Below are 15,178 nucleotides of genomic sequence, written 5' to 3'. Positions count from 1 at the left end.
GGCGGGCTCCTTGCTCAGCGGGGAGCCTGCTTCTCCCTCTGCCTCTGCCTGCCACTCTGTCTGCCTGTGCTTGCTCTCTCCCCTTCTCTCTCTCTTAAATAAATAAAATCTTTAAAAAAAAAAAAAGAAACTACATTTTACTTCTTATATCACATCATGATTCAAATCATGCTCCTCAATACCTAGAACATTATTCAACTCTCGTTTCTCTTTCCCAATCTGGGACCTCACTCAAATCTTCTAATAGAATGTATATTTCCTTAATTTGGTCTGGCCTATACTAACGTGTGGCATGGATCACACTTAGTGAAAATCCAAGAACTAAATTAATCTGGAAGAGTCATGGTTGCCCTATTTAATTATTAAATTTTGGGGATGCTGATCTTATATATACATAGTCATAAATTTATTAAAGTGTTTTTTCCCATGAAGAAACCATACATCATTATTAAAAAATGGACTTAAATATGATTGCAATGTTGAGAAGTTTAAAAGGAAAAAATTTTTTTCTGATATTCAGCTTGTGAAAGGAAAAGAAATAACTTGTTAGTAAGAGTTTTGCAACCAACTAAAAGAGTTGGCATTGGTTGAAGACAATGAAACAAATTCTTTAACACCTATTTATTCAAAGGGTGCGTGTTGAGAGGAGAGGGGAAGTAGCTAGGGGAAGTAAGGATGCCGGAAGAATGAGCAGCTGGAATTTGTGAAGGAAATGTAGAGGGATATTTAATCACTGAAATACTAAGATGAGGTAGGAGGGGGGATGGGTGAAATAGGTGATGGGGGTTAAGAAGGAGTTCACTTGTTGTGATGAGCACTGGGTCACGTATGGAAGCATCGAATCACTAAATTGTACACCTGAAACTAATATTATACTATATGTTAACTAACTGCAATTTAAATAAAAACTTTAAAAAATCAGATTATAAAATACATAGCCATAGCCTCCAAAAAAATGGAGGAAGCATGGAACAACAAAACAAATTTTTCTTTATCATTTTGATTCTCGAAAGGGCATAGCGTAAGTGAAAAGGTATTTTGAAATTATGGTCAGAGAACCTAAGACAGACACTATATAACAATGCAATAACTGAAGAAAGATAAAAAGATTCAAAGGTAAAGAGACTCTGTGTACAGAAAATGAGAAATCGGGAGTGCTAAGCTAAGCAGCTATTAACGAGAAGATTATATGAGGAAGGCATTGATTTATGCTTACGTGTTTCATTTCTTTAACTCTTACTTTAAGTGGTGTTATGAGAAGCATTGAAATAAATAAATAAATAAAACCAAAAGCCAACAACAGAAAACCACAACCATGCAGTTTAGAATCTGAAAGCTTGGATTTAAATCTGAACTCTAGCCTTTAGATAAGGGAAAGGGATTTAGTAATATCATCTGTAAAAGTACAATGTAATTACCTGCTTATTCAGAGTTATTAATATTACAGAGGAATTAATAGGTTTTATAAAGTTCAAAGAAGACAGCATTAAAGGTATGATAAAAAAAATGATCTCTACTATTCTGATCAACTCAACTAATCTGAATTCAGAGGTCCTTGAAAATACGATTTGAACAGGTGAGGGTTAATAAGTAATTATTTCATAACACTGCTAGCGACAAACCAACAACAGTTTATTGAGTAATTATATGGGCAAAGCCACATGCCAAGCAGTATTTGAGGTATCAAAAAAAAAAAAAAACAGAAAGAGGAAAAATCAACATCCTCACCTGGGTATCTGGTAGTTAAGTTGCTATAAGAGAAGCAGTAGCTATGAAATCAAAAGAACCAGTATTCAACTGATTTTTTACTTGCTTTAGCCTTTTTAGACTCTAAATTATTCACTTCTAAAGTGGGTTAGTAAGCATCTTACAAAGTTGTTGGAAGGATAAAATAAATTGAAATTATTTGTATGCCAAAGTACTACCCACATACTATTTATAATGTAAGAGCCCATCATTTGTCTTCATGATTATATGATATTAGATGGCCCTGTGAAGGTCACCAAAACCTTTTTATTTCTCTTTGGCAAGAGTGGGTCAAACAATAAGGGACATTTTGTTTGATGTCCCTTATTCATTCAATAAGGGACATTTTTTTAAAGATTTTATCTATCTATTTGACAGAGAGAGGTCACAAGTAGGCAGAGAGGCAGGCAGAGAGAGAGAGAGGGAGGAGCAGGCTCCCCACCGAGCAGAGAGCATGATGCGGGGCTCGATCCCAGGACCCTGAGATCACGACCTGAGCCGAAGGCAGAGGCTTAACCCACTGAGCCACCCAGGTGCCTGAATAAGGGACATTTTGAGTCAGACTGTCCATTTAGTACTCTTTTAGCCATATGCTCCCAAATAATCACTCAAATTTTCACTACCATACATAGTTTAAGTATGATTCATAAGGCAAGATGACTAAATTTAATCACCCCAGTACAGTGCTCTAGATAACTTTTGTTAAAGATTAGTGTAAATAAGGATTATCGAGGGTGTGTGCCAAATACACCGGTCTCTGGTCTCTGTCTTTAGAAATTATGATTCATCACATCTCTTCTGGGTTATTAGCAGCCATCACATTTGCAGTCAAATGCTCTTACCACTGCCACTTACATTTCAAAATCCATATCGTAGAGCTATCTCCTTGGTCAAGAATTGCAGCCCTTCAAGACAATATCTTTGTACTTTGAATTTTTTTCTCTAAGTTCTTAAAATATTTTAAATCTCATATTTATTTTTAATCTGTGATTAATGTCTTTTTCCACAGTAGCTCTGAGTTATCAGAAGGCCCTCATAGACTTTGGGAAGACTTCAACAGAGGCTTTATGATGACAAAGCCATTAAAAAACATAAATAAATAGAGATGTTGAAATAGCCAGAAAAATTTTATGACTTCTGGACCTCAGCTCCGTTGTGAACCTAGGTTATGTTCTTATGAACAATGCTACTTAATCCACACTGTTCTGCCGTTAAGAAAAGTTTAAAACTTGAGTTTACCTAGAAATAATCTAGTCCAGCACCACCTAAATTTTCCTAGAGGTCATCTAGAGTGACTGTCAAAAAAATAATTATCACAGCCATATCTATGCTGCATGGAATCAGTCTCCAGCAGAAGACAAGTGGGAAACCGTCTGTTCAATAGTTTCTTTTTTTTTTTTCAGCATAACAGTATTCATTATTTTTGTACCACACCCAGTGCTCCACGCAATCCGTGCCCTCTACAATACCCCCACCACCTGGTGCCCACAAACTCCCACCCCCTACCCCTTCAAAACTCTCAGATTGTTTTTCAGAGTCTATAGTCTCTCATGGTTTACCTCCCCTTCCAATTTCCCTCAACTCCCTTCTCCTTTCCATCTATCCTTGTCCTCCATGCTATTTGTTATGCTCCACAAATAAGTGAAACCATGTGATAATTGATTCTCTCTGCTTGACTTATTTCATTCAGCATAATCTCTTCCAGGCCCGTCCATGTTGCTACAAAAGTTGGGTATTCATCCTTTCTGATGGAAGCATAATATTCCATAGTGTATATGGACCACATCTTCCTTATCCATTCATCCGTTGAAGGGCATCTTGGTTCTTTCCACAGTTTAGTGACCTCAACTCTATGGTCAATTAATATTCAACAAAACAGGAAAAAATATACAGTGGAAAAAACACAGTCTCTTCAATAAATGGTGCTGGGAAAACTGGACAGCTATATGCAAAAGAATGAAACCCAATCATTCTCTTACACCATACACAAAGATAAACTCAAAATGGATAAAAGATCTCAATATGAGACAGGAATCCTTCAGAAGCCTAGAGGAGAACATAGGCAGTAACTTCTTCCATACCAGCCACAGCAACTTCTTTCAAGATATGTCTCCAAAGGCAAAGGAAACAAAAGCAAAGATGAACTTTTGGAACTTCGTCAAGATCAAAAGCATCTGCACAGCAAAGGAAACAATCAAAAAAACAAAGAGGTAACCCACAGAATGGGAGAATATATTTGCAAATGACAGTACAGACAAAAGGTTGATATCCAGGATCTATAAAGAACACCTCAAACTCAACACACACAAGACAGACAATAATATAAAAAAATGGGCAGAAGATATGAACAGACACTTCTCCAATGAAGACATACAAATGGCTATTAAACACATGAAAAAATGTTCATCATCACTAGCCATCAGGGAGATTCAAATTAAAACCACATTGAGATACCAACTTAGACCACATAGAATGGCCAAAATTAGCAAGACAGGAACAACATGTGTTGGAGAGGATGTGGAGAAAGGGGAACCCTCTTACACTGTTGGTGGGAATGCAAGTTGGTGCAGCTACTTGTGGAGATTCCTCAATAAATTAAAAATAGAGCTTCCCTATGACCCTGCAATTGCACTACTGGGTATTTATCCCAAAGATACAGATATAGTGAAAAGAAGGGCCATCTGTACTCCAATGTTCAATAGGTTTAATAGGAAAGTCCTGACATCAGAAAAACTGGGGAAACAGCCACCAGCCTGACCTTATTTCACAATAAATAAAATAAAGAAATAAAAGAGAGCTCTTAAGTGTAGAATACCTTGAGTGATTCAGGGAAGTAACTCTTCAACATTTTTTCAAGGATCAGTAATTTGGTAGAACAGTTGAGCACCAGCATCTTCTCCAGAACTCTAGCAATTCCACACCTAATGAGAACGCAGAGGGATGTGTTTAGTTTTTCCTTGTTAACATTTGAATCTCCCGAGGAACATCCTTGAAGTCCTGTTTTCCTTGGGTGCAATTCAGAATGCCATTGCTCCCTCTGATGAGGGAAGAAGAGGGAAGATGAGAGGAACTGGGGTGGGGACACCAGAGAGCACGTGGAAGTAGGGAATGCTAATGATCTAATCCAGGAAAGAGGTGAGTATCCATTCTGGGTTAAGTCTTCCTATGATACACACTCACTGTACATTCAACTCTTTCTTTGAGACACAGAAACAGTTGTAATTTCACATCTGTTTGTGTTTGCTTTCATTGAGTCTGTATCAAGTCTTCTGGGAGGTACAAGAAGGAAAGGTCCTGTATCTGCTTTGTGCTCTATTGTATTCCAGCACCTACAGAGCCTGGCACAGAGGAAAAGGGCATTCTAAGTGCTTGCTGAATGGTTAAGAGGAAGCTCAGAGTAAGAATCTTAGGGTAAGCAGGGAAACTTCTTTTTACAGTGTGGGGCAAAGGTGGAAGATGTGAGTGGGTCAGGCATCAGGTGCTTACAGGTAAAAACTTGCAGAGAAACACATCGGTTGAAGATAAAGAATCAGATGGGAGCAAAGGCTGAGACTCAGTTTAGTTAGACAAATTAAGGAATGAAAAAGGGACTTAATATAATGCATGCTCTTCAGCCATTCAGAGGCAGTTATTTTTTTCTAGATTTGGGGACTTCCTATCCCCTGCTTTTTGTCCCTAAGAAACCCCCCCCCCCACACATTCCAATCAGGTCTTGACTGAATTAAACAATTTTTTTTTCTATATATACGATGCACTAGAGTTTATCCATTTACTCTCAACAAACAGACATTAGGATAGCAGTGTCTAGCAGCTAGACATGAGAACCTGGTGTTTCTGAGACTGCAGTGAATTTTTTCCTGTATAGCACATTCCCCAGATAGAGGACGCTACTACTTGATTTCAATATGTGGCAGCTCTGTGTGACTAGAAGATACTCAAGTGTTTGATTATGATTTAAAATCCACCATACAACTCCATCGTATGGTTTATATGAGTCTGAACTTCTACGAAGCATATTTCCTGTGACCAAGTCCTGTGCCCACAGTCTGCTGAGTGGGACACCTGAGGTGTTTGTAATTCTCTCCAGGACTCCGAAAAGATACTAGGGGCAGCACCAGAAAATCAGCTTCCTGGACCCTAGTACTCATAGTCTGGGCTGATAGGAGAAGCTTTGCAAAGATCGAGTTTCCAGGGTTCAGGTTGAGCAAAGGAAGGAGAGATGTAGGCATCATCTTTTCACACTTGTATCTGCTTGACATTTCACTCCCTCATGCTATCTCTAAATAAAATATTAACGTGTTAGCAGATCCTCATGTTAAATACATTCATTTATTCTAATTCAGTATTTGAGAAAATAAGATAGAATTATTTCATAGAGAAACTAATCATGTATCTCTTAATGCACTTGATGCCTAGAGATGTTTTTATGTCTTGATACATAGCAAAGTAGCTAGCACGAATGGTAGGAATTCTAAGAATTTGTTGGCGATTTGTTTTATTGCCTGGTTTTTTCCTCAAAGTTCCTGAAACCACTTATAAGTGTAGGTAAAATATATGATGAAAAATTAAGTTTTAATTAAAATTCAGGCAAAGGGAAAACAGAAGTGTAAACATAATATGGAGTCAAGAGTGAGGCCAGCAGACAAAGCATATGGACTATAGTTCTACGAATTGATCCTTTTTATTTGTGGAATGCATATTTGTGAATTCACCTACTTGCTAAGATTCACCTAGAACCCTCCAAACCCACAGTGACAGTGTTTTGGCAGTCATTTGTGGACATATTTGAGTCTCCAAAGCCAATATTGTCAGTGGATGCTGCAGAAGCTGACCTCTCTTTCCAGCTCTTATACTCTAAACAAGCCCTTTATAATGATATATTTGTGTCACATTCTTTTGTGGTGTTCACTTTCTGCTGGTAATTTCACTGTTTAAAATGGTCCCAAGGGGCACCTGGGTGGCTCAGTGGGTTAAAGCCTCTGCCTTCGGCTCAGGTCATGATCCCAGGGTCCTGGGATCGAGGCCCGCATCGGGCTCTCTGCTCAGCTGGGAGCCTGCTTCCTCCTCTCTCTCTGCCTGCTTCTCTGCCTACTTCTCTGCCTACTTGTGATCTCCGTCTGTTAAATAAATAAATAAAAATCTTTAAAAAAATAAAAATGGTCCCAAGGGGCACCTGGGTGGCTCAGTCATTAAGCATATGCCTTCGGCTCGGGTCATGATCCCAGAGTCCTGAGATGGAGCCCTGCATCAGGCTCCCTGTTCTGCGGGAAGCCTGCTTTTCCCTCTCCCGCTCCCCCTGCTTGTATTCCCTCTCTCATTGTCTCTCTCTCTCTCTCTCTCTGTGTGTCACACAAGCAAAGAAAATCTTTAAAAAAAAAAAAAAAAAAGTTGTCCCAAGCATAGTACTTAAGTGCTGTCTAGTTTTCCTATGGCAAAAAGACTGTGATGGGTCTTACTGAGAAGATATATACATGTGTTACACAAACTTTTTTCAATTATGGGTTATAATGCTCTTGACTGGGAGTTCAATGATAATAAAAAATCAACAAGTGTTAAATAATGTGTCTTTAAACAGAAGTACACATAAAACAGGGTTATATGTTTGGTATATGCAGGGTAAGTAGCTGCCTTTGGCTCAGCTCATGACCTCAGGGCCTGGGATCAAGACCCACATCGAGTTCCTTGCTCAGCGGGGAATCTGCTTCTCCCTCTGCACCCATCCCTCCCCTGCTTCTGTGTGTGCTCTCTCTCTCAACAAAATTAATAAAATCTTTAAAAGTAAATTTTAAAAAAAGAAAGTTTTGTGTTGGTCTTCTGATAAAAACATTGTGACCAGAGGCTTGCAGGAACCTAATCTTACGTTTTCCCTACTGATGGTGATCCCTGTAATCTTGCTGAACAAAACCACCACCAACAATCAGAAGCAACGGATTTGCAGCAGGTGAGAGCACATTTTGTACTGTAAGCTTCCTGGCAGCCAACATAAGAGAAACAAAAATGATTAGTTACGCGATTCAGTTTGTCCATAAAATTATTCTCACACTCTTGGGGCACCCAGGTGGCTCGGAGGGTTGGGCATCAGCTCTTGATTTTGGCTCAGATCATGATCTCAGGGTCCTGGGATCCAGCCCATGTCAGTCAGGCTCTGTGCTCCGTGGGGAATCTGCTTGAGGTCTTCTCTCCCTCTCTCTCTGCCTCTACCCCTGCTCATGCTCTCTTGCTCACTCTCATTCTCTCTCTCTAAAATAAATAAATCTTAAAAAAAATTATTCTTATGCTCTTTATCATAGCATTTGCTTGACTTTTCACTTGTATTATCTCTAAATGAAATTCTCTAACTTCTAAATAATCAAAAGCCTCCTTGATCTGGCTTCAATATACCTTTCTATTCACAAATTTGCTAAGTGACAAATATTGGTAACATTAAAATCAGAGAGACATTTCTCCCATGGGTTCACAGAGGGAAGACACTATAGTTAATGAACACCAGTGGACAATGTTCTTTCAGTAAACAGTGATGAATTTCCTGAGGACCTTTCTCTTTTGAAATACAAAGATAGTTTTAAGGACACAGAGCAGAATGAAGAAATTCTCATGGAGGCAGAAAATATATTTTACAGATTTTTGATTTACATTAGAAAGTCGTAATGACAACCATTAATTCTGAGAGCTACAAGATCAGAGAATCATAATCTCATCAATAAATTATAAATGCCCTATGATTCACATGTGTTCTAGAATTGGAAGGTAAAGATTTTTAATTCCTCTGGCTGAACTGTTACCAACAACAGACTCAGTAACTGAAATCATTGTCAAGGAATGTAATTAATTATAGTCATTGGGGTACTGAAGTGTCCATCAGCACAGAACAAGCACTTAAAATATATTATTAACATTAATCATTGAAAGCATAACACTGGCTTGAAAGACCATTATTATAAATAAATAAAATATAAGGTCTCTTGCTTTTTAAGGTAACATAGCACTTACAGTACAATGGGGGACATCTGCTAATGAGAGAGAGAATTTTTTTAAAGTTCTTGTGATCTGATGCTTGTAATTATTTTTCAGATGATAGACTTTCTGTTCAGAGATGCCTCTCTTATCTGTTTCTCTAATTGTGCCCCATCAGTGCAAATGATTTTATATTTCATAATGCTTATTTTCCTCAAATCAAAATTTGAAACAGAAAAACAAAAACAAAAAGCAAATATCTTTCCCCATAAACCTAATTATGATTTACCCTTCCTGTATAATGCTGAAATTCATCTCTCCTCCCTATTTCTCCCATTTCTTCTTGCAAGTTTAATTAATAATTTGAAATTTATTATTTTAAGGAAGGAATGCTTACCTGCTATTGAGAGTTCAGTTTCTATCAGGTCAGTGGTTCCTTCTTCATAAATGGTGAGTTTATTCGTCAAGCCTACTTCCCTAATTAGTCCTTAGTGGAAAGAGAAGGGAGAGAAAAACAAAAAAGTGCACACACCTGTTAATAGGGAGGAGTTTATGGTGTCAGGTGAAAAGCCTCATGCATACAGCATGAGTATTTTCACCCCACCCCTTCCTTTCTCTCAGATTTAGCTTATGGTGTAAAAAACAGTGAATACTAATCTTGATTTAAAGATGGACATTTTCTAGATCCCAAACCCACCATCTGCTAAGATCTCATGAAAAAATAAAAAGTGAAGAGACCCAAATGAATAGGGTACCATAGAAAATGACAAAGAGGTATTGCCCTCTTATATATTTTCACCTATTTTTTTAAAGATTTTATTTATTTACTTGAAAGAGAGGGCAAGACACAGGGAAAGTGCATGAGCATAGGGCAGAGGCAGAGGCAAAGGGAGAAGCAGACTTCCCACTGAACAGGGAGCTGGACCTGGGACTTGATCCCAGGACCCTGAGATCATCACCTGAGCCAAAGGCAGATGCTTAACAGACTGAGTCACCTAGGTGCCCCTATATTTTCGTCTATTTTGAAGAAATGATTTTTCTACCCTAAGGGATAATCTCTAAATCATATACTTGTGGAATTGACAGCATTTCTGATAATTTTAATTCTATTTCCCTAATCTTTTAAATGAAAAGAGTTTACTTGTTTCCTCAAATGGCTGCAATTTCAAGTGACATGTAAACACTTGCATGGGCACACATGCAATACCTGAGCCCACAAAACAATACCTGAGTTTTGGAATAATAAACAGTATGAATATTTCAATGGCATGTGTAGAGTGCTTCAATTTGAATGTGGTTACATAGGAGGATACTCCTGTTTATCAACTTTATGTCTCATAAAGTAAATATCAAATGATGGGGAAAGTCCGGTCATGCTTTTTTAAAAAATATTGATTGTATTTATTTGTCAGGGAGACAGAGAGAGAGAGAGAACAAGCAAGGGAGTAGCAGGCAGAAGGAGAAACATGTTTCTCACTGAGCAGGGAGCCTGAGGAGATCCCACATCCCTGGGATCATGACCTGAGCCAAAAGCAGGCACTGAACCAACTGAGGCACCGAGGTGTCCTTTTCTTTTTTCTTTTACTTTCTTTTTTTTTCTTAAAACTTTTTCATTTGTTTTGATAGAGAGAGAATGGGTGGGGGGAGGGCAGAGGGAGATGGAGTTGGAGAGAATCTCAAGCAGACACCCTGCTGAATGGGGAGCCCCAAGCTGGGATTGAACTCATGACCCTGAGATTGTGACCTGAGTTGAAATCAACAGTTGGATGCTTCACCACCTGAGTCACCCAAGTGTCCCTGGGGAATTCTGTTCTTGAAGATGCTTATAAAGTAACACAATGGATAGATAGCTGGTAGCTTAACGTGACTAGAGAAATTGTATTAGATGACAATTACTGGATGGAAAAGGCAGACTGCCTTTTTTGATCTGGGTATATTGATTACTTTTAAAAAATATTTATTTATTTGAGAGAGAGAGAGAGAGAGAGAGGAGGGGCAGTAGAAAGAGAGAATCTTGAAGCAAACTCTCTCTTGGGTGTGGAGCCCTAGGTGGACTTTAGTAGCAAAGAAATATATTTAGTGCCAGCAACTCTTAAGAAACACTAGTTAGAATACCAAAATGTGGCTTAGTTACTTGATATATGATAAAAATACAAATGGGAAATCTGAACTTCTCTATGCTCTTCCTTTCCTTCTTTCCTCTCCCCTCCTCAAAGCTGAGTGTTTGTTGACAATGAATGAAACATGAGAGGATTTAGAAGACTTGTGTTTGGAAATGAAGCCAACCTGAATGCCTTACATACTAAGTTTAACAGGCGCACCTACATTTAGTTTTGGTTGAGAATGTCAGGAAATTCTATCCAACCAAATAAAGGAAGGTATATCCCTTAATTTTAGGTTCCAGTTCAGGTGTCCAATATTAAAGAAAAACATGTTTGTTAAACATATGCCCAACTTAAAGTTGGGGAAAATGGAAGGGTTCCTAAAAAATGAGAATTTTGAACAACTGACAGTGTACGAAGCTCTGCTACATATCTGTACAGGATACCCATTTGTCTCCAAAACCACAATTTACCTTCCTTCTCTGACACTACGTATTTATATTGTATGTCTTCCATCCCAAAATATGTGTGTTTTACACTTGAAAGCCTGTGACAAGTGTTGTGGGGAGGAGATGTACTGTTGTCATGACTTGTGCGTGTGAGAGCTTAGGTAAGTGAAAATACTACAAAAGAGGACCGCCATTTGAATTACTTGGATTGCATGCAATTGAATTTTAATTGTACCTGGGTCTGTAATTAACTCTTAAATTCTTCACAAAGGGCGCACCCAAATATAGCCTTTAAATAAAATATCGTGTACGTTTTGGATTGACTGCTATCTGCCAGAAGATACGGTAGATCATTCAAAATCAGATCACATACCTTTAAAAGCTGTGAGAAGGTTATTTGACCAGTCTGTGCATGGTGAACAATATCACTCAGCAAAAGTGGTGAGTTAGAATCCCAGCTGAACAGGCACTGTTGAGTGGATGTTCTGAGAGAAACAGCAGACATTGATCTAACTTCTACCTCCCCAATAAAAGCTGTAATAAACATCATGATTAATGATAAAAATCAGTAATTTATGGGGCTCTATTCATCACTCTAAAAACAAGAAGTTCTAAGTTTCCAAGTGAGGGGTTTTATGGAGATTTTGTATTCTCTTTTAGTGGCTTTGCCTGGTATATAGTGGGTCCAAAGGACACAAACATATTTTCTTCAAATGCTGCACTACAGGTCTCCTTTCTTGAAGACTTTACCTCTAAAACCCACTAATGTTCTCCCCAACTATTATTTCCTAAGAGGATATTGCTTTTGACTCTTTTACTAAGCTCCCCAGGGCTCCACATGAAAATGTGGTCTCCCTCACTGGGATGAGCATTACACTGACTTTGTTTAACTAAAGCTGAGGTTTTGGTGGTTTCTGGCTGGAGGGTATCAACAGAATTGTGGTATCTTCTACCCTAACTAAATGTGGTGTCCCTCACTGTGATGAATATTACACTGAATTTGTTTAACTAACGCTGAGGTTTTGGCAGTTTCTGCCTGGAGGGTATCCACAGAATTGTGGTACCTTCTACCATAACTGACAAGATACTCTAGACTAGAAAGAAAATGATTAGAAATTGCAGATATTTTATTTTACAAGTAAATAAAAGCAAATCAGAAAAAATACTATAGTGACTAGAAATGATTTTTAATATATTTAAGTGGTAATTTATTTACATGTATATACTTACTATCATTTCAGAATTTCTTCTTTAATGCCTACAGTTCTTGGTCATGCCACTTTGAAGAAAGAATAGGCAGACCAGATGAAGAATGGTGGGCAGCAAAGCAGAGTTTATTAAGTGATAGTACAAAACTCCCAGAGAGGGAGGGGACCTCCAAGGGGACTCACCTTGGAGTTTCTAAGTCCAGGGGTTTTTAAGAGCTCTTTCCCAGAAATATCTTAAGCAACCAGGGTGTCTTCAGGCCTTCTATATCAGGGCTTTTGTCATTATGTGCTGATGGTCTTTTGGGGTGGATGTGAGGATTTATGCCTTAAATGCCCCAGCTTTTGATAGCAACAAGTGCTTTGTGGTTAATTTTCCTAAAATTTCATTTTAGGAAGTTATTTCTGAAAAGTCTGCAAAATAAAATGCTAGTGTAGTCTTGTCTAAGGTACAAAACAAGGTATTAGGACTGTTTTGTCTTAGCTGCCCTGTTTCCATGTTTTCTTGCTGGGGACCCTGGCCCAGACTGCCTATCTGTCCAACTAACTCCTAACATTCCCCCATCTGAAGAAGTGGCCCTAACTGGCATCAAGGAAAGGGAGTGATGACCCATCTAACTGTTTCTTGCCGGTCTGGGGTGCTGTTGAAAAACAGCAGTCAGGGTTCCATCCCCAGAGATCTGTCTTAGGGTTACTGGTAGAAATTGGTTGGTTTTTATTTGCATGACTGGACCCACCAGTAGTGGCTGGTACCACAGGAGGAAGCTGTCTGAGCCAGTGACTGCCATCAGTTGACAGGAGACCTTGAATATTATGGAGGTTGTGTATGGTAAGATCCTGTTCCAAAGTTAATTTGGTAGCCTCTGGTAGTGTATTTTGTATACATATAGGGTTTTTTCTTCTAAAAATTTTTGGGATATAACTTCTTCTAATAAATCAAAATATACCCTAAATCTAGCACAGGGCTTTGTTCTAGTCTCCAGCCTGAACAAATTCTCTCCATTTTCTTTTTCTTTCTTTTCCCAACCAAATTATCATATAACTCCCTTTTTATAATTTTTTTACAATTTTCATCTTTGTAGTCATATTCCATCCCTTCATCGCATTTAACCATATATATATTTATATATATATTTATATATATATAAATATATATATATTTATATATATATTTCTATCTATAAAATTTTGGAGGTAGTTTCTTCTAAGAGACCAAAATACACCCTAAATCAAGTGGGTGGCTCTGTTCTATTCACCAGTCCAATATCTGTATATATTTAAAAAAATTTATTTTGAACTTCTTTTTAGCCCCTTCTTCTCCCACGATTTAGGCGTCTCTTCTGATTTGGTTAATGCACATTTTTCTGGGGCCTTTGCTACTCTATTAGTATTTTGTTCTCTTATTCATATACTCTTATCTAGATATAATAGCAAGGCAGAAAAACTCACCCCCCCCAAAAAAAAGAACAAGAAGCAGTACCGAAGGCTAGGGACCTAATCAGTATGGGCATTGGTAATGTGTCAGATCTAGAGTTCAGAATGGCGATTCTCAAAGTGACTGCTGGGCTTGAAAAAGACATGGAAGATATTAGGGAAATGCTGCTTGGAGAAAAAAAAAAAAAGCCCTCTCTGGAGAAATTAAAGAATTAAAATCTAACCAAGCTGAAATTGAAAAAGCTACTAATGAGGTGCAATCAAAAATGGAGGCTCTTACTGCTAGGATAAATGAGGCAGAATAGAGAATTAGTGATATAGAAGACCAAATGATGGAGAATAAAGAAGCTGAGCAAAAGAGAGAAAAACAAATACTGGACCATTACAGGGAAATTCAAGAGATAAGTGATACCATAAGATGAAACACATTAGAATAATTGGGATTCCAGAAGAAGAAGAAAGACAGAGGGAGGCAGAGGGTATATTGGAATGAATTATTGTACAGAATTTCCCTAATATGGCAAAGGGAACAAACATCAAAATCCATGAGGCACAGAGAACCCCCCTCAAAATCAATGATAATAGGTCCACACATCATGATCTAATAGAAAAACTTAAAAGTCTTAGTGACAAAGAGAAAATCCCGAAAGGAGCCCAGGACAAGAAATCTGTAACATATAATGGTAAAAAAATATTAGATTGGCAGCAGACTTATCCACAGAGACCTGGCAGGCCAGAAAGAACTGGCAGGATATATTCAGAGCATGGAATGAGAAAAATATGCAGCCAAGAATACTATATCCAGCTAGGCTATCATTAAAAATAGGAGATAAAAAGCTTCCAGAACAAACAAAAACTGAAAGAATTTGTAAACACCAAATCAGCCCTACATGAAATATTGAAAGGGGTCCTCTAAGCGAAGAGAGACCCTAAAAGTAGTAGGCCAGAAAGGAAGAGAGACTATATACAGTAAGAGTCACCTTACAGACAATATAATAGCACTAAATTCAGATCTCTCAATAGTTACCCTGAATGTAAATGGGCTAAATGCCCCAATCAAAAGACACAAGGTATCAGAATAGATGAAAAAAAAAAAATCAATATGCTGTCTACAAGAAGACCCAAAGACACGTCCAGATTTAAAGTAAGGGAGTGGAAAACAATTTACCATGCTAATGGATATCAAAAGAATGCTGAGGTGACAATCCTTATATCAGATCAATTAGATTTTAAGCCAAAGACTCTAATAAGAGATGAGGAAGTACACTCTATCAAACTCAAAGGGTCT

At 38.0% G+C, this 15,178-nt stretch overlaps 1 protein-coding gene across 1 annotated transcript in view; it reads right to left on the bottom strand.

Annotated features, from left to right (window-relative positions):
• The window catches only part of LOC101679674 (glycine N-acyltransferase-like protein 3), a 34,145-nt gene extending 24,955 nt beyond the window's left edge, over positions 1-9,190 (bottom strand). The window contains exons 1-2 of the mRNA XM_045071061.1: positions 9,098-9,190; positions 4,562-4,667 (exon numbers count right to left, since the gene is read on the bottom strand). Coding sequence (XP_044926996.1) covers positions 4,562-4,639 — 78 coding nt within the window. The 5' untranslated portion in view covers positions 4,640-4,667; positions 9,098-9,190. The remainder of the gene's footprint in view (positions 1-4,561; positions 4,668-9,097) is intronic.
• Between the last annotated feature and the right edge of the window lie 5,988 nt (positions 9,191-15,178).

Source organism: Mustela putorius, unplaced genomic scaffold, assembly GCF_011764305.1.
Source record: "Mustela putorius furo isolate JIRA1106 unplaced genomic scaffold, ASM1176430v1.1 tig00003983_pilon_pilon_pilon, whole genome shotgun sequence".
NCBI lineage: Eukaryota > Metazoa > Chordata > Mammalia > Carnivora > Mustelidae > Mustela > Mustela putorius.
The sequence above is the reverse complement of the archived record's forward strand: the minus strand, read 5'-3'. Positions and strand labels throughout refer to the sequence as shown.